This window comes from Sinocyclocheilus anshuiensis, unplaced genomic scaffold (assembly GCF_001515605.1).
Source record: "Sinocyclocheilus anshuiensis isolate Anshui unplaced genomic scaffold, SAMN03320099.WGS_v1.1 scaffold881, whole genome shotgun sequence".
Classification (NCBI taxonomy): domain Eukaryota; kingdom Metazoa; phylum Chordata; class Actinopteri; order Cypriniformes; family Cyprinidae; genus Sinocyclocheilus; species Sinocyclocheilus anshuiensis.
In genome coordinates this window covers 61717-84346 of record NW_015558695.1, presented here as the reverse complement: position 1 = coordinate 84346, position 22630 = coordinate 61717, and the positions used below count along the sequence as shown (strand labels likewise).

At 39.3% G+C, this 22630-nt stretch overlaps 1 protein-coding gene across 1 annotated transcript in view; it reads left to right on the top strand.

The window, feature by feature from the left end:
• The window catches only part of LOC107681384 (myelin transcription factor 1-like), a 100051-nt gene extending 81225 nt beyond the window's left edge, over positions 1-18826 (top strand). The window contains exons 9-24 of the mRNA XM_016477663.1: positions 2251-2385; positions 2588-2678; positions 2998-3117; positions 5180-5394; positions 5632-5822; positions 8920-9183; positions 9272-9426; positions 9527-9589; positions 9838-9906; positions 10116-10178; positions 11004-11087; positions 11985-12206; positions 16838-16929; positions 17030-17133; positions 17268-17411; positions 17517-18826. Of these exons, the coding sequence (XP_016333149.1) occupies positions 2251-2385; positions 2588-2678; positions 2998-3117; positions 5180-5394; positions 5632-5822; positions 8920-9183; positions 9272-9426; positions 9527-9589; positions 9838-9906; positions 10116-10178; positions 11004-11087; positions 11985-12206; positions 16838-16929; positions 17030-17133; positions 17268-17411; positions 17517-17660 (2156 nt within the window). The 3' untranslated portion in view covers positions 17661-18826. The remainder of the gene's footprint in view (positions 1-2250; positions 2386-2587; positions 2679-2997; positions 3118-5179; positions 5395-5631; positions 5823-8919; positions 9184-9271; positions 9427-9526; positions 9590-9837; positions 9907-10115; positions 10179-11003; positions 11088-11984; positions 12207-16837; positions 16930-17029; positions 17134-17267; positions 17412-17516) is intronic.
• The last annotated feature ends 3804 nt before the right edge of the window (positions 18827-22630 follow it).

The window sequence follows — 22630 nt, the reverse complement described above, 5'->3', positions numbered from 1 at the left end:
AGGGAAGAGACATTGATGCGTAGTGTATTATATATGTGTGATAGTTTGAGCCTTTTCTTTTAACAGTTTTAAATTTCAGTTACTGTACGCGTGAACAATTTACAGTGCTCTCTACTGATGTGTAGTGATCTCTAACAGACACCCTGTAGAAAGTGACATGATTTAGAATTAGCACTAAACTCCAGCAAGATAAATTCCTTTTATGCAAAACCACTGATGTTTATCTACAGATCAGGTATAATAATAGGAACATTATCATCTTAGAGAGAGTTTTGTCATCTTGACTGTCGTAACCGAATGCGACGCACAGTTTGAATGCTGAATGGAGGATGACAGACAGCCGAAGTGGAGAAGAGTTTACTGGAACTTGAATTTAACGACTTAAATATTCATCTGTACTTCACATTAAACTGTGGAACGGCTTCAGAACACTTGAAATATAGTGCACGGAAACTTTATGGTGCTTTATAATGTTTTTGTGCCTTTCGTGGGGCTTAACAATAACACCGAATAGTATATGCACAATATCGGATTTGGATCTGCTTCGTCTGACCGATACCCCGATCCAGCAAAAAGTGGCAGTATCGGAGCGATACCGATACTGAATATCAGATCGGTGCACCCCTAGTTTTTAGAGGAAAAAAAGTTAACTGATGCATCAACGTGATTGTAAAGTTTTTACAGTCTTTACGTATTACAATTTTTACGTAAAAAGTTATGAAAATGCTTTGCACAAACATCCTTACATAAATTTTTGCAGTAATGTGATCATTTATCTGCAAATGATTTTTTAATGAAAAACTATGTAAAGATGTTGCACAAACACTGGTGTATCAGTTAAATTGAAGTCTATAAACAATTTGCACAAAACTTGATTTTTTACGACTTAACTATTTTAACAATATTCTTGTGTAAACTGTATGTACTGTCATAAATGTTACGTATTAATACCTACGTATAAACATGAGACCAGGCTGTCATTTTACATAGTTCATATATAGACTTCTCATAGTATATTCATGACTTTTACAAAATTAATGCAACAATTTGCATAATAATGGTTGTATGAATTAGCCTAGATTGTGTTCATTTAAGTCCAGTTGATTAAAGAATCGCATCATTGTGAAAATGTACACAACACTCATTTTGTGTACAGAAATTCTTCCTGCTTGTGTTTAAGCAATGAATTTAAACACACTAATGCCACAAACCATTTCATAAGTGCACTCAGAGTGCTATTTAAACTTCGCACATATGCATTTTTCAACACACCCTACGCAAGTGCTCAAATATCAACAAATTCTCATAAATAAACACCCACACATGATTAATCAGAAAGAAGATTAAAATGGCAAGCTCTCGCTCAGGCAAAGAACTGCAAGATTAATAATGGGGGAAGCAATCTGGAGAGTATAAATGGGTCAAATGAATTGGTTTCCATAGATAAACTCCAGCCTTAGTCTATAATTACTGAAGCACTTAGAAAGAAAGAGAGAGAGTGCGAGTGAGTTGAAAGGGAGAGAGGGTGTGTGTAATTAGATTGGTTTGGCACGTGTTTATTTGTTTATTGGTTTTGTTTGTGGTGTTGTTCTGCTCTTGGTTGGCACCGTGCCCGGTCCGTGTGGTGCTGGATTCAGCCGAGCGCTCGGTAGGGCTCCACACCCCCTCTATAACTGGCCTCCTCACGCTCCGACCAGTTTTAATTAGGAGGTGCATGTCTCGTTAACATTTCAACATTTAATTAAGGAGCCACTGGAGCGCACATGCAAGCTCTTTCTCTCTCTACGTCTCTCACTTTCTCACCTTTTTCTTTTTTTTCTCTCTCCCGTCTGTTTTTCGCTTCTGCCTTTTTCCTTGCACCTTCGTCCATTTACCTTGGACCCCACATACTTATTCACGCTCTCCTCCTGTATAATATGGAGATGTGCTTTGCCAATGGTGAAGTCTGTTTAATGAGCTCCATTTTTCAGTAGATAGTCCAATAAACCCCAGCGCACCCTCACTGAAGATAATAATCCTGTATGGAAACATCCACCTGCCCAAACGCATAATGACCGTAATTATCACCGTAAATGTGCCCTCTCATGGGTCCAGAGGCAACTTTAACAACTTCCAGAGAGCATGAAACCGGAAAGCGTGTTTGTGCGCAATGTGTGTGGTAATATGCCCGTCTTTTGTACGTTTCTGTCCTGACAGAAGTGATAATGTCTTCAGATAAGGTTTGACTGACAGGTGTTTTGCTGCCCACAGAGAGTTCTAGATCAGAGAAGCGAGAGATCAAATGCCCAACCCCTGGGTGTGATGGAACGGGTCACGTGACAGGACTTTATCCCCACCACCGCAGTCTGTCAGGCTGCCCACACAAAGATCGGATCCCTCCAGAGAGTGAGTCAACATCAAACTACAGACACATATTTTGATTGTGTGATAATCTGCAGCAGAAAAGACAAAACACTGTACTTTAAACATCTAGTATTGTGCATGTCCCTTCCTAAACCTCTCATCTCTTGATGCTAGTAGAATTAGTTTTTTTTGTCTTTTTATTGGCTGACTTGTTCCTTTCTGCTCTCTGATTGGTTGTTCTCAGTTTTGGCCATGCACGAGAACGTCTTGAAGTGCCCAACACCAGGCTGCACTGGTCAGGGTCATGTCAACAGCAACCGAAACACACATCGCAGGTACGGAGTCTCCTTTTTCGGGATGGTTTTCCTTTTGGTGACCACATGGTAGATCCCCAAATGTACTTTCTTGGTACATTTGGTCCACATAATGACAATAAAGGTTCCAAAAGGTGGTTTTTGTAGCGAAGCAATAGAAGAACCATTTTGGATTCCCCAAAGAGCCTTTCGGTGAACCATTTTCCACTATAAAAAAATGGAAATGTTTCATGAATGTTAAAGATTCTTCATGGAACCATCAATGCCGATAATGAAGCTCTACTTTAAAAAGTGTAGTGTATTTTCCTCACAAATTCTTTCACGTTTCCTCCTCTATCAGTTTGTCCGGATGTCCCATCGCTGCTGCCGAAAAGCTCTCGAAGACTCACGACAAGCAACACCTGCCCCAGCCCATAGGCGAGCACATCAAGGGCAGCCCAAACTCTGACCGTGTTCTCAGGTGAGGCCTAAACCCCAACGAAACAAACCCAGGAACTGAAAACATCAGCGTTTATTCCTGTTCTTCTCAGCAACAGCAAACTTGCCCCGTGTTCGGTCTCCTCCTGTCCTTCAGCTTCCATGTCAGCAGTATGTGTCCGTCAAATGTACCTGCTGTGGTTGGTTAGCACAGCTGTCAGTCACCGCAGGACTGAACTCACTTACCACAGCATGATTGCTCAGGCGTTTCGGAATGTCAGTCCTCCCGTTCCTTTGCCCTTCTATTAGAGCACAGCCTGCCATTTCATGCTGGGATCGGGCCTCAAACCTGCTAGTCTAATTACGCCACTGATAAGCTAATTATGGGACTTACAGGGCATGGAGTATTGGAAAAATAATTACTTTCCTTCAGGAAGCATGTCTGTGGTCAGACAAAGCAATGTGGATTATGAAAATAATAAGCAGTCCTTTCTTATTAGTGTTATTCTGATTTAAATGAGCGTCAGTTCACTGAGAAAGCCCATTAAGGAAAGATGTCGACAATGAGAAGTCACCAGAGAGACCTTTGACGGCTCCGCATGCCACCCCTGCTAATGGTATGCACTGACTAATGAAGAGACAGGAAGCAGAGGGTAATATACTTTACATGCCATTGTCATGCAGATCATAACGCACATAGGTGTGTGCGTGCGTGTTTTCCTTCAAACCGTGTCTGGTTCACGCCTGAAATCCGTTAATGATGTTAAATACAGAACACAGTGTCATAGTCCGCAATGACACGCACACCCACATGCTAGCATTCTTTAGCTAGTTTCCAAAACCTAGCAAGCCGCCTACTGCCTACTTCTAAAACAGCATCCTAACCCTCACTGAAGCATTTAGAACGTTCTACATGAGCAGCACTCCACACTGCAGCCTCAACTCGCAATGGAGTTTGACCAAGGAAAGTCATTTCAGGATTGCAAGACCAATTCCTACCTACTTGAATAAGGTACATTACAACATTTTAAAAACTGCTTGCCAAGTTCACATTTCAAATACCTTATTCCGAATCAGCAACAAAATCTGATTTTGAAAAATGTTGTTTTTTCAGTCAAATAACGTTAAAAATGCATATTTGAGGATGGTCCAGCTAATGCGCATGTACTGTCTGTAGTGTACATTTCAGGATACTGCTTGTTTTTATGGAAACTGTAGCTTCTAATGGCAGCTGCAGTGATGCAATTACTTTATCAATTGGCGATTGGCTCTTTTATTTAGAAGGCAGAACTTATTTCACCGTATTTCTTTCTTATTCATAGTACTGTGTGAACCATCTTGGTATATTGTTGCTAAGCTAATAGCTCAGTATTCTAATAAGCACAGAACTGCACAGCATAGACATAGAGTAAAATAATCAATTTTAATTACATTGAATAATACTCCTCGCATCATCTTCCATTGCAATTCCTTCTGGGATTGCCTTCTCTGTGAAGGACACATGCACTGCAGCCTTAGAATTTAGTTAAAAATGTGACATATTAGGAAGCTGCTTATGTTAAGCTGCAGTGTTCACATCGGGAGCATCTATGATGCTTTAAAATGCCGCCTCAGTAGGCAGCTCACTAGTTGCTGGAGCACAGCAAATGTCTTTTCAGAGTTTTTCTTTAGAACAGAGAAAGGGCCGCAAGGGCTCACGGTTCTTCAGGAAAAGGAGACCGTTTTAGGGCTTCAATTCCATGCTATACGATATGCTAATGTGCTCAGTGCTGATAAGACACTATTTAATCCTCTTCTCCTTCAGTCACCCTACTTTAAAATGCTCTCTCTCTCTCTCTCTCTCTCTCTCTCCCATTTACTCTTTTACCAGCTATTTATCTGTGGGACTTTTCCTTCCTTTTTCTTTTTTGGCTCATTGTCAGTCTTTCAATTCCGCTTCTCTTCTGCTGTCTAATTCCAGCCCACTCTTTCACTCTTGATCTTTTATGCTCACTTACACTTATCCTTTTATGCTTCTTTTTTCTTCACTGCAGGGATATTGATTCTTTTGTAGAGGAAAAAAATGATGGAACCTTCTCTCTCTCGCTCGCTACCCATTTTTGCAGGCCCATGTGTTTTGTGAAGCAGTTGGAGATTCCTCCGCAAGGCAGCTACAGGCCCAGCCTCGTCCCCGCCACGCCACGCGCTAATCTGGCCAAGGAGCTGGAGAAGTACTCCAAGGTGTCCTTCGATTATGCAAGCTTCGACGTGCAGGTGTTCGGCAAGCGCATGCTCGCCCCAAAGATGCACACCAGCGAAACTTCACCCAAAGCCTTCAAATGTGAGCAGGATTAGTCACGGTTTATGAACACTATGTATAATACACTCCTTGCAGGCAGAGATGTGTGTAAATGGTGTGCTTTGTGAATAGTACGGCTAAGGTTTCAGATTCTTCATTGTCGTACATCAAGGTTAGCAGTAAGTGAGTTTGGTAGAGTGCTCTTCAATGAATGGATCAAGTACTATTTATAATAATAAAATTACTATTAACTAGAGCAATGTTTTCTTTTCCCCATAGCCAAACCTCCATTCCCCAGGGCCTCCCCCCCAAGTCCCAGCTTGCACAGTGGTTATGGAAAAAGCTCCTCCAGCAGCTATGATTATTCCCATGATGCCGAAGCTGCCCACATGGCCGCCACTGCAATCCTCAACCTGTCCACACGCTGCTGGGAGAGACCAGAGAACCTCAGCATCAGACACCAAGATAAGGTACAGAACATAATCTCATGTAACAGACGAATGCAGTCGGAGTTATATTAAAAAATGTCCTGGCTCTTCCAAGCTTTATAATGGCAGTGAATTGTGGATGTGATTTTGAAACCCGAAAAAGTGCATCCATCCATCATAAAAAGTGCTCCACATGGCTTTAGGGGTTAATAAAGGCCTTCTGAAGTGAAGCGATGCATTTGTGTAAGAAAAATATTAATATTTAAAACTTTATAAACCGTAATCTTTAGCTTCCGCTAACTGTCGTACGCGCGTTCACGAGAGAGTGGCATTCCAGCGGATGACGTAGTAGGATACGGTTTACTTCTACTGAAACTTCTGTCATTTAGTAGAATAACTAATTTACTAAAGACAGCACTCACTAGCTTAAAACAAACAGTCGGCAAACACTAGCACCCAGACATTTCCAGTGCCTATAGATTACTGTTTCTAGTAACCAACTGAAAGTAGTGACGCTAATAACTAGACAGAAAAATTTTTAGTAGCTTAGCTGTTTTGATAATAGAGCAGGTATTGGCTAACAAGCAAATTTTCCATACAAGTATTATACAAGGGTAGCTTTGACAAAACACAAGCTAGCTGAGGCAATAATCAAACTTTTTTTATCAAGTAGCATTAGGAAGTCATTTGAGCAATTTTGTTCATTTGGATTCATTATCATTTCATTGCAAAAAAATCACAAATTCTTTTGATCTATGTCTTTGAATTTTACTTTTCTTTGTAGTGAAATAAAATGTAGCTTAATGCAGCTGTTTTTGATTCATTTATTCAAATTAGGCTGTTTTCTAGGCTTATTAGCTACATTTAGTTTAGTATGTGTTCAAGTGTGATGCTGGCACTCTAATTAAGATCCTTATTGTTTCTATTGTGCCAGATGAATGCTGCTCTGATTTACTCTGATCTACTTTAGATGGCTTAACTACTTTAAATTATGAGTAGCTTAGAAGGCTACAGTTTCAAACTAGCTTCTACAACGTCACACCATGTGTAGATGTATAATAGTTAATAAGAGTGGTTTATAATGGTTAGTTAGCATCCATCGATTGAAGAAATACCGTCTCTATGTGTGATTGCTCTTCAGCAGGGTTTGTATCAGATGAACGTAGCGTTAGCGAGAATGCGTTTGCTTGCTGTTGGGATCTTATTGCGTCATCTCTCCTCCCTTTCATCTGTCCCTCCGTTCGTTTAATCTTTGTCTCCTCTTCATGTTGTTATTGCATTAAGTTGATAGTGAGCTCCCTAGATAGGGCAGGACCAGGTGCTCCATGTTCTTTTATTCAATATTTCCATGGTTAATGCAAATGAGGGCATCTCTCTCTCATTCCCTCTATTTCCTGTCCCTTTTTTCTTTCTTTTCTTTCCTTGTGCCTTTGCACACCCAAAAATACAATCTTATCAGCCTCTCACCCCCCTTCTCCGTCTGAGAACTCTGGGATCTATACTGTAATTGGAGAAGCTCTGTCCTCGATATTGTGATTTAAAAAAAAAGCTTTCTCCTCAGCCCAGGGAGTGACTACTTCATCATTTTTCAATTTCCTGACATGTTTTTAACAGAAGGGGATACAAGGTGAAGATTAATGGGCAGAAAGGCCCAGTGGCTCAACGCTAATCAGACTGGGTGTCTACTGTGTGTGCACATCTCCAACTTCATATTCACACTCAAATATGTAAACATGCCCGTTTTAGCACTAATCCATGCATCATCCATCTACATACAATAGGAATGTATGTAATGGATGTGTTTTAAAATGTGTACTTTGTTGTTAAGCTTTATTCCGTGTTTGTTTGTTATACTCAGATTTGATCATTTTACGTTTTTAAAGTTCATAATTTTACTTTTCTAAGCAATAGCATTGCACTGCCTTGGCCTACAAATACCCACTGCATTTACAAACACCCACAACACCCTACAAGCACCCACTGTATTTACAAACACTCACAAACCATTTACAAACACCCACAACATCCTTCAAACACCAACAAACACCCTACAAACACACACTGCATTTACAAACACCCTATAAACACCCACCACATTTACAAACAGCCATAAAAACTCACCTCAATTACAAACACCCACATCATCTTACAAACACTTAATGCATTTACAAACATCCACAACTCCCTACAAACACGCACCACATTTACAAACTTCCACAACACCCTACAAACACGCACCACATTTACAAACACCTACAACACCCTACAAACACCAACAATATTTACAAACACCCACAAAACCCTATAAACGCATGCAGCATTTACAAACACCCTATAATCACCCACCGCATTTACAAACACCCACAACACCAACAAACACCCTACAAACACCCACCACATTTACATACACCCACAATACCCTACAAACACTCACCTCATTTACAAACACTCACAACACCTTAGAAACATGTACTGCATTTACAAACACCCCACAAACACCAACCGTATTTACAAACACCCACTGCATTTACAAACAATCACGACACCCTACAAACACCCACCACATTTACAAATACCCACAACACCTTGCAAACACTCACCACGTTTACAAACATCATGTCAAACACCAACCGTATTTACAAACACCCACCTCATTTACAAACACACACAACACCCTACAAACATGCACCACATTTACAAACACCCACAACACCTTAACAACCACATAGCAAATTGCTAAAAAAAAAACAATACAGCACACCCAAGTATCTGCATAGCAACACCTTGGCAACTACCCACAACACGCTAAAAACCAGTAATGCATTTACAAACACCCAAAACACCTACAAACACCCACTGTATTTACAAACACCCTTAGCAGCCGCATAGCAACGCCTTGGCAACCAACCACAAAATCCTAGCAACTACATAGCAATGTGCTTAAAAAACATGCAGAACAACATAGCAACACCTTGGCAGCCACCCACAACATCCGAGCATTGTGACAAGGAGTTTTGTACTACGCAGATTATTTTGTGAAATGTAAAATAAGATTTAAATTCTGTAAAAATATGTATTTTTTTATCATAATTACAAACCCAGTTATTAATTATAAATTATTTTATTTTTTCTGTTGTAGAGTATGGAAATTGAGGTGGATGAGAATGGCACCTTGGACTTAAGCATGAAGAAGCCCATAAAGAGAGAAATGGGCATGTCTTGCGCCAGCCCTGAAGTGCGTTCCCCTGATCTGTCTTCATCATCTTCATCATCATCCACATCTTTTCACCATGGCAACAGCAGCATCTCACCCCACTCTTTACACACCCACAAACAAGAGGAGTGGGAGGGGCCTCTGGACTACACCAAACCCAATCGGCAGAGAGAAGAGGAGCTAGAAGAGGTACAACCATTTCCTGTTTCATTTAAATGAGGCCGGATCTATCTATTGTTGTACAAACCAGCATAATATTCATTGTATCTTCATACAGATGGACCACAGCACTCAGTCATTTGCCTCTTCCGACCCGGAGGATTGCGACATGATGCAGGACACCCTTGAGGACAGGAAGTACCCCGGAGAGGTCACAACCCCCAGCTTTAAGGTCAGGTTCCAGCCCAAGGACAACAAGAAAGAAATCCTACTGTAAGTCACATCTAATTTGCACCCATTTCTGTGCACAAATTTATATTCGGCACAATGGAATCATTTCACTCAGTCAGGCTTTTCTGTTTGTCCCTTGCAGGTGTCCCACTCCGGGCTGTGACGGCAGTGGACACATCACCGGAAACTATGCATCGCATCGCAGGTATACAGTGTCCGGGGGTCACCTCTCTGTACTTATTTTGCCTTCAAAGGGGAAATATAAAATAAAACAAGACATCACATAGATGTTATCTTTCGCTTGCTTAACTCTCTCCTGCTCTTTGCTTTTTAAGTTTTTACGTCTCGCCTGCTCTTTGCTTTTTACGTTTTTACGCTTGGGACGTTCTGGGTTCTTTCACTTTATCTTCCCCTTCTCTCTTTTTCCCCCTTGTTTCTTTTCAACATTTTTAGCCTGTCTGGGTGTCCTCTCGCTGATAAGAGTCTTCGGTCCCTCATGGCAGCACACACAGCCGATCTCAAGTATGTCTGCTCTACTTCTGATCTTGTCCTTTGTTCTTGTTCTCGTTCTTGCTAAATGCTGCTTTTACTCTTTTCTTGATATGAAAACAATACAGTACTTAAGACTCAAATTAATATTATTCTAAAATTACACCGTGGCCCTGCTTTTGGTCAAGTTTATTTCAGGTATTATAAACCAACACATTTAATGTTTGACTTCACTTTCCCAGATGTCCAACTCCAGGATGTGATGGTTCAGGCCATATCACTGGTAACTACGCGTCTCACAGAAGGTATGGCCCACTGAACAATCCCTCTCACATACATACCAATACACAAACAGGACAGAGAAGTTTAGTGATAGCTGTATGTTAGACACACACAAGTATATGCCACACTTCATTTATTGTCCGTCCCCATTTATTGAATAATATTTTAGATAGGAAACAGACCCCAGATCTTGTGTAGTTTTCTTTCTACTCTGTTTATCTAAAAGCTTGCTGAGGCCACTGTTTCCTAACCAGGCACGAGATATCAAGCAGTAAATCCCATGTCTTGCATATGTTGTGCTCAGTAGCCCTGGCTACACTGAATTATCATTGGCCCAAACTCCTACTCCACATAGCTATTGAGAGATTCAGGTAAATTTGGCCACTTTTTGCCATCTCAATGAGGAAAAGTGTCCCAATTTACCTTATATTACGTATCAAATATGTTTCGATTGGCTGTGATTTTGTTGCATCATGTAGCATTTCACTTTCAGCATGAAATTGCTGGAGACTCGTTGCATCGTGCCTGGTTAGGATATGGTGTTTGCTTGCATCTTTCTTAATAGTATTTGAGTTTGGTTTTTCCTGCATTGCTTTGGGTCAGTAGTGCTGGATCCTTATTATTCTGAGTTTCTAGCTCCTCTGATCATGAGCTGCATACTATCTATTTATGAAATTGCTGGAGACTCGTTGCATCGTGCCTGGTTAGGATATGGTGTTTGCTTGCATCTTTCTTAATAGTATTTGAGTTTGGTTTTTCCTGCATTGCTTTGGGTCAGTAGTGCTGGATCCTTATTATTCTGAGTTTCTAGCTCCTCTGATCATGAGCTGCATACTCTCTATTTTCAGTTTGTCTGGGTGTCCACGGGCCAAGAAAGGTGGAATAAAAACAACTCCCATCAAGGACGACAAGGAGGACTCCGAGCTCTTAAAGTTCGTACTGCATAGAAAGCCCAAGGCTTTTCCCCCTTTCTTACTGTACGGTAAAAAAAGACACAATTTAGGCGGGATATTGTAATGGAATTATCAAATGTTGGATAATAGGTTTGTCCAACCACACAGTCATTTAACAACAGTGTAAAGCAGTTTAGAAAACCCCTCTTCATTCAAACAGAAGTGATTTAATCAAGCATTTCCATCTAGAACCACTTGTGATCCCAAAATACTGCTTGTGTTCTACTTTGTTAAATATCACCTTGGCAACCTTCCAAATCACTCACTCGTACATGAGCTTATGAGTCAGTGCATGGAGCCCCGCATGGCTAACTAGCACTAGTGATGTTCAAATTCTTTTGGGAAAAGGCCTTGTGTGTTTTATCCCATTGTACAACTTCTAAAAGCAAGAAGACAAAGACGCCTAGTTACACTGCTGAGGAAATACAAACTGTGAACAATATATTACAGCACAGATGGCTCATGGAGTATTGAAATATTGCACATGTTTTTGTTAGGAAGTCATCTGCAGTGCAATGTGTGGGTTTTTGTCTTCTTGTTTTTTTTTTTGCGACTGCCAAGCGTAGGAGCTTTTTATCCACATGATTCCACTCCAGTCAATGAGCAGCCGGCATATGGCGGCACTCAAGCTCCCCAAAGTGTAAAAATGTCTTTCTTCAGTTTATTTGAATGTTGTAATATTCACACTCACTGTTGGGCAAAGTATGTAGCTAAATATGACCCACTTTACAAAACTGAATAGAGACTTGAGTGAGACAGAGAGTAAACAGATGGTAACTGTAGTCAATAGCAAGGTGATATTTCTGCTTTTCACAATCTCAAACCACACTCATATGTTTTATTCCCTCTATCTTCATCTTTTTCCTTCTCTCACAGATGCCCAGTGCCGGGTTGTGACAGCCTGGGTCACATCAGCGGGAAGTATGCCACTCACCGCAGTGCGTATGGATGCCCGTTGGCGGCCAGGCGGCAGAAGGAGGGTTTGCTGAACGGGTCTCCATTCTCATGGAAGGCCTTTAAGACAGAAGGCCCAACCTGTCCCACACCAGGATGTGACGGATCGGGACACGCCAACGGCAGCTTCCTCACACACCGCAGGTACTTGAATGGCGAGAATATAGTTTTGACAGCTATGTTAAATTTGTACATTTATTTGAAAATTTATTTGAAATTTACAACCAGTGGAGTGAGTTTGGGTGGGAAGTTTTATTTTAAAAATAATTAATTAATTAAAAGATTAGTCACATGTGATGCTCGCTACCACAGCACATGAGCTTCTGTATTGCCCACATGTCCCACTTCTGCAATCAACATGGAGATGCAAGTCCCATGTGAATCTTATATAAAATTATAGATGTGGGTTTGATACGAATTGTAACTAAAACGTTGTTCAGAAAACTAGTCTCATCTGAATAGTCAATAATATAGTGATACTTGAAACACTGTGTACTCAAAGGTCACTTCCAAACCAAGCTGCTTTATGTTGATCAATGTAGTGAATTTCTGTGTTCAAAGTTCAACCAACTTGAAATGTTCGCCTTGCGTGTCAAAATTCCCGGTTTCATTGATTTTCCCACAGAATTTAAGCATATAAATGTAAATGTGATCGCAGCTAAATAGCACAGTGTAAGTAGCCAACCCGCCAGCCCAAAAAGCAGAATCCAGCGGCCTGATTTAAGGTTTAATGCGTATTCTGTCTTTTACTTGCGCTTCTGAATTTATCAGGATTAGTTTAAATTTTAGTCTAGCTCCGTGTTCAATCTGACTCCAATTTCACGTGATCAGTTTTTAATTAGAAATATTGCTTTGAAATATTGCCTAACTTTAATGATCACAAATATTAATTTAGATATTTGATTATTCCGGACTCACTATACTTTCAATTATCCATTCACTGGGGACCTAATGTCTCTTTTAAGTCTCACGCTGGCCTTGCGTAGATCTTACGGTCACAAACTCGCCAGTCTGATGCTAGTCAGAGGGTGTAGATAGACTAATACCTATTTTGCCTGCCGCCTACTGTTTGCTTATGACAAAAAATTTAATTCACTTTGTCCTTTCCCGTACAACTTGCTAACATCGGCGATAGACAGAAATCTTATCAGATCTTATTTATTTAGGTAAATTTGTATTGCCATTAGACATATGTTGTAAACTAGTGGGCCCCCTAGTTCGCAACAATGCTAATGATTGGACATGATAAATATTCTGTCCTAAGAGACCAGTTGCGTTGTTGAATAGGTCTCATTTTAGAATTTGTAAATAGAATTTGAATCAATTGATGTGTGACTGTAGCCATGCAAGTCTTTTGCACATTACAGTGTTTACATACAGTAAGTTCATAAGACCATAACATTTGAACAGGATTTTAAAATTGCAAAAATGTTTGCCATAATTTAACTGAAATTATATAAAATAATTTATTTTTACCTATATGTATGAAGTCAATAGTGTTATAGATTTGAATGATGTGAGTAATTTAGACCTGGATGTCCTTATGTTCAATACCAGGTAAGCATATTGTGCAGTTGCAATAATGAATGTGTGTTCTGTATGTTTGTGTGTATGTTTGTGTATAGGAGATGGGTGATGTTTAGTCTACCATAATCTGTGTTGTATAATTTAGTTCCAGTGCTACACTGGGAGGTCATGGAATTACTTGTGTAGTGCTATGTGAATGACCCTTTGTAGAATCTTCACACCCATCTCCTTGTTGTGTGTGCAAGTTGGTGTATGTGGGACCAGATGTCCTTGTGGAATTTGTCCCTCAAAGATGGCAGCAGTCAACCTGAAAGGGAAACCGACAGAGAGACAACAGCTTCATCTTGAGCCTTTTCACAAATTGCTTGAAGACCGGTGGATCTTAATTTTCCTGTAATGTCCACAGCCAAACAGTTGTTTCAGATGGTTGTAATCCAAGATTGCATATCATCAGGAGCTAATTTGTTTTAGTTTACCAAGACATATATCATTGTCATGATGATGTTTTGTAAACAAAAGGCCAAAATAAACTGAATGTAAATGGACAGATCCAAAAGCTTGTGTTTCAGCACAGTCTAACTGCTGGGGAAAATCTCTTTAAATTATACTGTTTACACTAGTCAGATCTGTGTTCAGGGCATTAGTTTGCCAGTTTTGGTGCTATACTGTTAGCTTAGCAATTGGCATTCTATTCATACATTTGACAATTTTAATCTCTACAGTCTGTAAAGATTCGTGAATCTCTGCCTGATTTTAACATTACACACAACTTTAATCACATGTCCAGTAAGATTGAGCTCTCTGATTAGATTCCATATGCGCTGTCCTTCTCAGAGAGGGATGATTTAGTTTGCTAACACTTGCGCCACTGTGTTTGTGGTTTTGCTGCAAGGAAAAAGACAAAACTTATTCCTTCCCTTGTTACTGGGTTGCAGATCAATGAAATCAAATTTAACATCTTATAGCCTTGGATGGATTTGGCCTCTTCAAGTTATTGCAATCAGACTAATCATTTTAGTTGGTAAATTCTGGACATGTTAACTTTTCTCATTGAAGATTTTTGCACAAATAGAAGATAAAGAAATTCTTTCTCATTAGTTTGATCATTCTACCTTTCATTTTCCTTTCTTAACAATTCTTGCTTCTCACCACCTTCTGTTTTTCTCTTTCCAATCTTCCAGCACTAATAGTGCTTCCAACTTCTTTCTACGTACACATTCCCTTTTTACATTCTGATCATTCTTTTTATTCTTCTACAACTTTCTTTCTTCTTCTAAATTGATGCTGACTCATCATGAGATTAAAGGTCATTCCTGGCCATTGTAATATAATATAAGGTTGTTATAATATGAATTATATTACATTAAAAATTGTATAAATTAAAATACTTGTATTACTGGTCTCTGGAGGGCCTTCTGAGCAACTTGTTCAGATCTCACTGGTCTTTCTGAAGATACACTCTTGATTTGGCCCTGTGGCTACAGCAGTCCTCACATGTGCATTGTGTGCACAGCAGCAGGTCAAACTGGAAGCCAGTTGTAGATTTTGCTACTGTGAACATTCAATGAACTGCAAGCACTTACTGAAAGTCTAGGTTGAATCATTGCTCAATCTTAAGATTTTTGTGACTACAATGTGGAATTGGACACAATTTTCTTTTGTTTATGAGCTGAGATGTCACTAAGTGCATTTTTCTGAGAATCTAGTTGAGTGTGAGAAAGTTTGGGGGTTGGGCAAACCCAGAGCAAATGCAAATGCAAAGTGCACATGTTGTTTTAGATTTATGGTCTCTTCATGTTTGTTTGTCTGCTTAAAGACAAAGACTGAGAATCATACGACTGTGTAGTAAGTTTTGCAAAGCTTAAAATAAAACCAAACTATAAGCTGTAATAAGTATGTATGTAAGTATGTAAAGCTGTATAAGCTATTCAGTCACTGGGATTTCTGCATGGCAGCAGTGGTTTTCTGGGATTGAGACATCATTTTGCCAGATTAGAGTTTTTTTTTAGATTCTCTAATTTTTAATTTCATTGTACTCTCTTGCCCAACTTCACTTTCACATACAAAATATTCTGGTGAGAATTTAATTATCTTTATAGTTTATCCAATCATAATTTCTCTTAACTTCTTTGCACATAAATGTTGACAAAAAGTGTAATTCACTTAGTCCTTTCCCGTACAACTTGCTAACATCGGCGATAGACAGAAATCAGAAGGTCTCCGATGACGTGCCGACTGCTCCTATCATTCACAAGCCTTCAGTTTGATCTATCCTGGCCATAGATTTGCGGTAACAAAAGCCTCCTCACAGTTTACTAGTCATAATGATTTTAGGAGAGTTCAGAATAAATCAAATATAACAATTTATTATTTGTCAGGTAAACTTGTATCATGCCAATTACATAATCAATTCAAAGATATCAAATCAATACAAGACATCAAATTCTCAAAGACAAATCTAAGAGTAAGATGCATACCTGACTTTTAGAAAAATACATCGTGTGAAGTGTGTGGACACACTTCATACTACGGGCTTTCTGGCTACAGAATCGCCATGACTGATTTGCAACTTTCCCTTAAATACTACCAGAACAAAGACAAATAAATCTTTAAATCAGTTGTAAAAACATAAAAGACCTTTTGTTTGTTAGTTTCTGTGATCCAGGGTCACACCCGGCTGGAAACATTCTCACAGACCCCTAAAGGGGGACACACCCACTCCTCAGCAGAACATAATTCTACAAAGGTTTTAAATCTTTATCACAATATAAATGACTACTTTGAAATTGAAACCAATTTACCAATCGCACAAAGACCTTTAAAATGACACTAAACATGAAGGGGAAAAACAACAGGTTCACAAGATACATGATATGTGGGATATGCATATTCTTAATGAACTTTGAGTGAAACCTTTTGGGGGAAAAGGGGAGAGACAGAGAGGGGAGGGGGAGAAGGGGGTCGTAAATGGGCGAGGAGAGAGGCGTTGTTTGCTCTCTCTGAAGATTTCTTCTCCAGATAAGTTTTATTGTTTTATTGCATGGCGTCTGTTTTGTGTGAGTTCCTGAGTATTGGTTTCATGAAGAGTTAATTTCATAAGGAAATAAATTCAATCCTTTCAACAGAAATTATCTACTCTACTTTTAGGTTTAAGGGCACTGGCCAAGTCTGAGTCATTATGGGACTGCTCATGAAGCAAATGTGCGGTGTTTTGTGTATAATAATAAAACAATTGTGTTTGGCCCCAGTCTCTCAGGCTGCCCCAGAGCCTCCCTTAACAAGAAGAAAGCCAAGTTCCCTGGAGAAGAGTATCTCAGCACTAAGTTCAGAGGCAGTGACGGTGAGACATCCCACATTTCTTCTATATTTTACCTCCAACCTCACTTCTGTAATATTTTGTGAGACAATAAAGGTGACAACATTTCTCTTTCTCTTTACAGTGTTAGACAATGATGAAGACATCAAGCAACTCAATAAAGAAATCAATGAGCTCAATGAATCCAACAATGAGATGGAGGCAGATATGGTCAACCTTCAAACACAGGTTAGCCACACATCTCCTGACAATCTAAAAGAAGATAGACTAAAGACCACATATATAAAAAAAGCAACATCATGATATTACCATGTTTTCTGGAGCACAGGAAGTTGAAATAATCAGCTTTTTTGGTTATTTAGATTACATCCATGGAGAAGAACCTGGAAAACATCGAGCAGGAGAATAAGATGATTGAAGAACAGAATGAGGCATTGTTTATGGAGCTGTCTGGACTCAGTCAAGCTCTTATGCGGAGTTTGGCCAACATCCGTCTGCCTCGCATGGTAAGTTACACAAACTCCTACAGCAGCTTCCATAACTTTCCTCTCCTACATGAATTAGACACACCTTTTTAAATCCACCGTTCCCATTTCCGTTTTCCTTTGCAGCAGGAGCCAATCACAGAGCAGAATTTTGAGAGCTACGTGAGCACCCTGACCGACATGTACACCAATAAGGACTGCTACCAGAACCCAGAGAACAAGGCCCTTCTGGAGACCATCAACAAGGCGGTGAAAGGCATTAAGGTCTGACTAAGCCAAAAGACGAGGATGAGAAGCAGAAGCGTGGAAGAGAAATAGAAACGTGGAGCCATTGAGAAGAGTATACAAATGACACACAAAAAGGGCATTCAGGTTTTTTTTAACAACAATCTAAACCTTCATCCCAGGGAGCATTCTGTGAGTTCAAAAAGAGGTATATAATATATATTACTATGAGGACCAAAATCCACAAATGCTGCTGGATTGGAAGGTGAAGATGGAACCAAATCCTTTATTTACGGAGGAAGGGAGAGACACAAACATAGTTTTCTTTACAGTTTTTGTTGTTTTACATTCAAACAGTGGGAAGTTTTGGAAGAAGAGGAAGCTGGGAGTAGAACTTCCAGAAAATGTGCAGCTCAGGCTTTAGGCGAAAGAGAGTCTTTTACTCATTTGTGAGGACGCTGCTCCTCTGAAAACAACAAAAGTGACGCTCCAAATACAAGTGATCCCTACGTGAGTCCCAGCAGAACAGACATATGCAGTGTTTGCTCGTCTTTCCTTCTTTTCCAGAAGAAAACCGAAGCATTTTTGGGTCGTGGGGAAATGAGAGAATGTTGTACTAGCATACAAAGTGAGCGAAAAGCGTGTGCAACCTTATCAGTGCCATGCGGTTGACTGTAAATTTCACCTGTTGAAACACTACTTTATCTCGGCAGACATTTTTTTGTTTATTGGTTTGTTTTGTTTTAGAGCTACAGGCAGGAGTATTAGCTTGCTCTCGTTTATTTGTAGTACTTACACTGTAGGAATATTTACCCAGCGTAGTCATATCTCTTACATATGAACAATGAGTTGCACTTCATTTCAGTCCATTCAACATCAGACAAGATGTTGGGTTGTCACTGATCTATAAATTATACGAAACTTGTCCAGACACTACTGTAATATATTTAAATTTTGTTATAATTTAATTTTAACTGTATTATTTATTTGAATTCACTTATTTAAATATTCACAGTCCTTCTGTTTATAAAAGGTCATGAAAATGTGACAAGAAACTTGCCACATCAATATTTGGAAAGAGAAAAAGAAATGTACCACTAATTTTTATAACTTCTTTTCATTTGACAATAGAGTTTTAAAAAAAAATTTTAAGTGCAAATATTTTTAACCAACGTTTTGATAATTCTGTACATTTTTTTTCTCTTTCTCTCTACCTGTATATCTATCTCTATTTGCATTTTTTTCCCCCGAATTTCCAACACAGCTGAAGGAGAAATATCATCTCTATTTATTATTTATTTAATATTTATGATGAAATTATGAACTGTGATACGGTTGTAATGTATATTTATTTTGTAACGTCTCGGTGTGTTTGTGAAGTCATAGTAGTCTTGAAGAAACTTTGGCGATATAAAAAAATAAAGATAAAAACATGTTTTGGACTACAGAATAAAACATGATGATTATCGAGGGTTTTCCTTATACCAGCATTACTTCCTATAGGAATGTAAAGAGGAAAAAAAGCAATTCCAGTACTGTCGAACCTACAGCTTTGACTCTTACCCCGTCCGTCTCGACAGGAAGAAGACGTTCCTTTGGATCCTCTTGTGTTTGTTTTTTGTTTTTTTTCTTTATACCTCCTCAAGCTCTCAGTAGTGGCCAAAAACTGTTTCCCCTGAACAACCCTAATGAATTGCAAATTGATTATTTTTGTTGGACCATGGGAAGCGGGTGGTCGTTTTTGCGGTGGGGTACGGAAGACGAATACCAACCATCCTGACAGAAACTCTTGAACCACAATGTCCTTACTCGACTAGTATCAGACAAGCATACACCCGTGTAGCCTTATACTAGAGTTTTATTTCTTCGATGCACAAAGTGCCACTGACCTGTGCTTTCGTTACCGACTCCGCCCATTCAGCAACCACACTACCCTCGGGTCATGTGACCGTGGCATAAGTGGGGATTGTTACAGATGCCTTTATTCCTTTGCCGTGATGGCCATACCTACACAATATATTCATTCTGTATTTAAAAGGAAAAAAAAGAAGACAAAAAAACTATATATAGTATATAAACATACATATATTTTTACAGTGTAATTGTTAACTCTTTTTCGCTTATAGTAGCTAAACAAAAACAATATCTTTCCAAAAGCTGTGAGTACTACTATTCATAGAAGACTAAATAATATAAAAAAGACAGACCCAGTTTACTGTGGTTGCAGGATACGATGTGTTTTATAATATGTATACGTACATTTCTAAAGCGAAGAATACGAGGATGTTTGTAGAGTTTCCTATTTTCTGGTCCAAACTCGCTGGGCCTCTGTATGTAAGTCAGCCGCATTAATGGGACAATGGTTAACAGATTAGTCTTAGGCTGTAATCGTTTAGACGCATTGTACTGTGCTGAAAGTTCTCCTCGGTGGATCTGTCTTTAATATTGTATGGTGTTGTGCAATTCTGGTGGGACACGCCACACTTAGATACATGTGTAAAATGCCAATCATCGCAATGACATCTGTATGACTCATAATAGCGAGTTGTGAAATGAGCATTGTGCCTCTATTCAGCCGGTCGTTTCGTTAAATAGTACACATCGGTCATGTTGTTCATTTGCTATTATGGCAGCAATATTGTGATGGACAGAACATGTGTGCACTTTTCAAAAATCTTGAATGCCAACTAATGACCTTTCAACCAAAAGGTTTTTCTTTGTGCACGCGAGTGTGTTAGTGGATTATTTTTCATTTGAAAAAAGGTACAAATGGCTAACAGACAACTGTTCATTGCACCAACAGGATTGGGATCAAATATCGCAAATGTCTTTGACTTGTTTGTTGTTGTTTAATGTGAACCTGTATCCTGTCTGAAATGTCAAAATGCCCTTTGACCGACATGTTTTTGCCTTGTTGCCAATACAAAAAAAGTCCAAAATCAGATGTGCGGTATCAGATCTGTTAGCTTTAGGCAACAAGCCCTTCGTTAAAACGAAAAAAAGATGTGGTTTGAGCTCTGAGATTGTCATTGGCGTGCCCTCGCGCACGGAGAAAACGAAGGAGACGCTAGTTGCATAAATCTTTGTCCATTTCCACAGAATGTCAGATCGGCCTCATTCTGTGTAACCTTTCCGCAGGAAAGACGTGTGCGTTGCATTTCAATGCCACAGCATTTCCTTTGCTTTAAGAGCAATCTGAAGACGCTGTCTATCCGTAACGGCAGAGTTTTCATTAGAGTTCTTCATTCTATTAAATTGCGTAGAGGGAATACTCACTACAGATGTAATTTCGTCTTATTACGATGGGAGAAACATTTCTATCTGCTTATTACTACTGACGTGAGATAGCCTAAAGCATGTGTGAATTATTCTTCCTCGATGCATGCTTCTTAAACGCCTGCTGTCGGTGATGAAGAGTAGCTACGAATGTTGCTTGGCGAGGTCGAGTGTGTTGAATCTGCCTAATAATGTAGCATGTTCCTTGGAGCAGTGTAGAATCTGCAAATGCAAGTTAGCATATGTAACCCCTCCCCGTGGAACCAAATAAGGCTTGATTTAGCACCTTGTACTTGAGAGTCCGGCCTTTCGGAGACTTGTGCCAACTGTAGGTCAATTAAAACGGTTCCTCTGTCATTTCATGAGAAACGATAACAGCTAAAAAGTCGGAAGGCACTGTTTGTCCCATTAAGCTGATAGAACCAAAACGGCCCTCATTCTGTAGGTACTGTAGCTTACAGCTCTGTGGTTTTCTCATGTGTGCCTTTTCTCGCTTCTGTTCGCTGCAGCAAAGGGTGTGTTTACATTTAAGGACTGGGTTCAAATCCCACTCAGGATGCCAACTTTTTCTCCTTTTTTTCTTTTCCTTCCTTGTTTTGAGGGGGAAGAGGTAATAGGAATTCAGCAAAGTGGTGAACATCAAGAGCAGATCGCATTGAAACCGATATTCAGCTTGTTGTTCGACATGAAATAAATCACAATACGTAACACTATTCTTCCCAAAACTGTGATTCTGATTCAGGTATGAAATTGTGTGGTGGGTCATTTCATCGAGTCTGAAATAATCATGGAACGTATCACAGATTAAGCATTTATGCACAGGGCATTATTCTGACAACAATGGGATTCTGTACATTTGTAATAAAGGACAGTGTTGTTGTATTAAACAATATTTCCAAGTAAATGCCGAAAAAAAAAAAGTGTATTTTAACCCACGGCCAAGGCTTGTCCTCTTGCGTCCTTTTTACAGAGATCAGCTATTTTTACTGGTGATTTTGTAGCCACAAAATGATTCTCCTTTAGAAAATGACAAAAAAAAGAAAAGAAATGGTACTTCCAATAATAATAAGCACTATCACAGTGATAGACTACATGTTTTAGTCACTTTTGTAGCAGTGGTAGTTTCCTTACCGAGGTTTTGTTTCTGTAGAGCAGGACAAGCTATGGCTGTGCGTGATTCGAGGTAACTTTGGAAATGAAGTGTGTAGTTGGTTTTGGATTGTGACCGTGTTTGTGTATCCTTGTACCTGTGCTCACTGATATCAGTGTTAAAAGAGAACAATAATGTCTGTTTTGTGGAGGTATCGTTCATTTCAGTGTTATATATGGAAAACATAAATAAAGAGTCAATAATGTGATCTTTCTGAGTATACACTTCCTACATGATGTGCGTGTGTGTTTGTTTTTACTTGTTAAAGTCAGAAATACAAACACAAGTTACATTTTTAGTCACTGCATGATTCCATCTGTCTTGATTCATCGATTTGATAACTGAAATTCAGAAAATAATAAGTGTATGCCAATTGACTAGTCTTTTCTTTTATATATTTCATCTTTGTCAGCATCATGATAGTGCTAGCTGTGATGAGAGATTTTTACAGTCTGTTTGGCTTATAAATTAGTCTTTTTATAGACTGACAACAAACAAATGGAAGTATGCCACCATTTGTAAATCTAAGCTTTTTACATTCTGACCTCTGCTGGAGACAAAGAAACACTACCACACTCAAAACTATCTA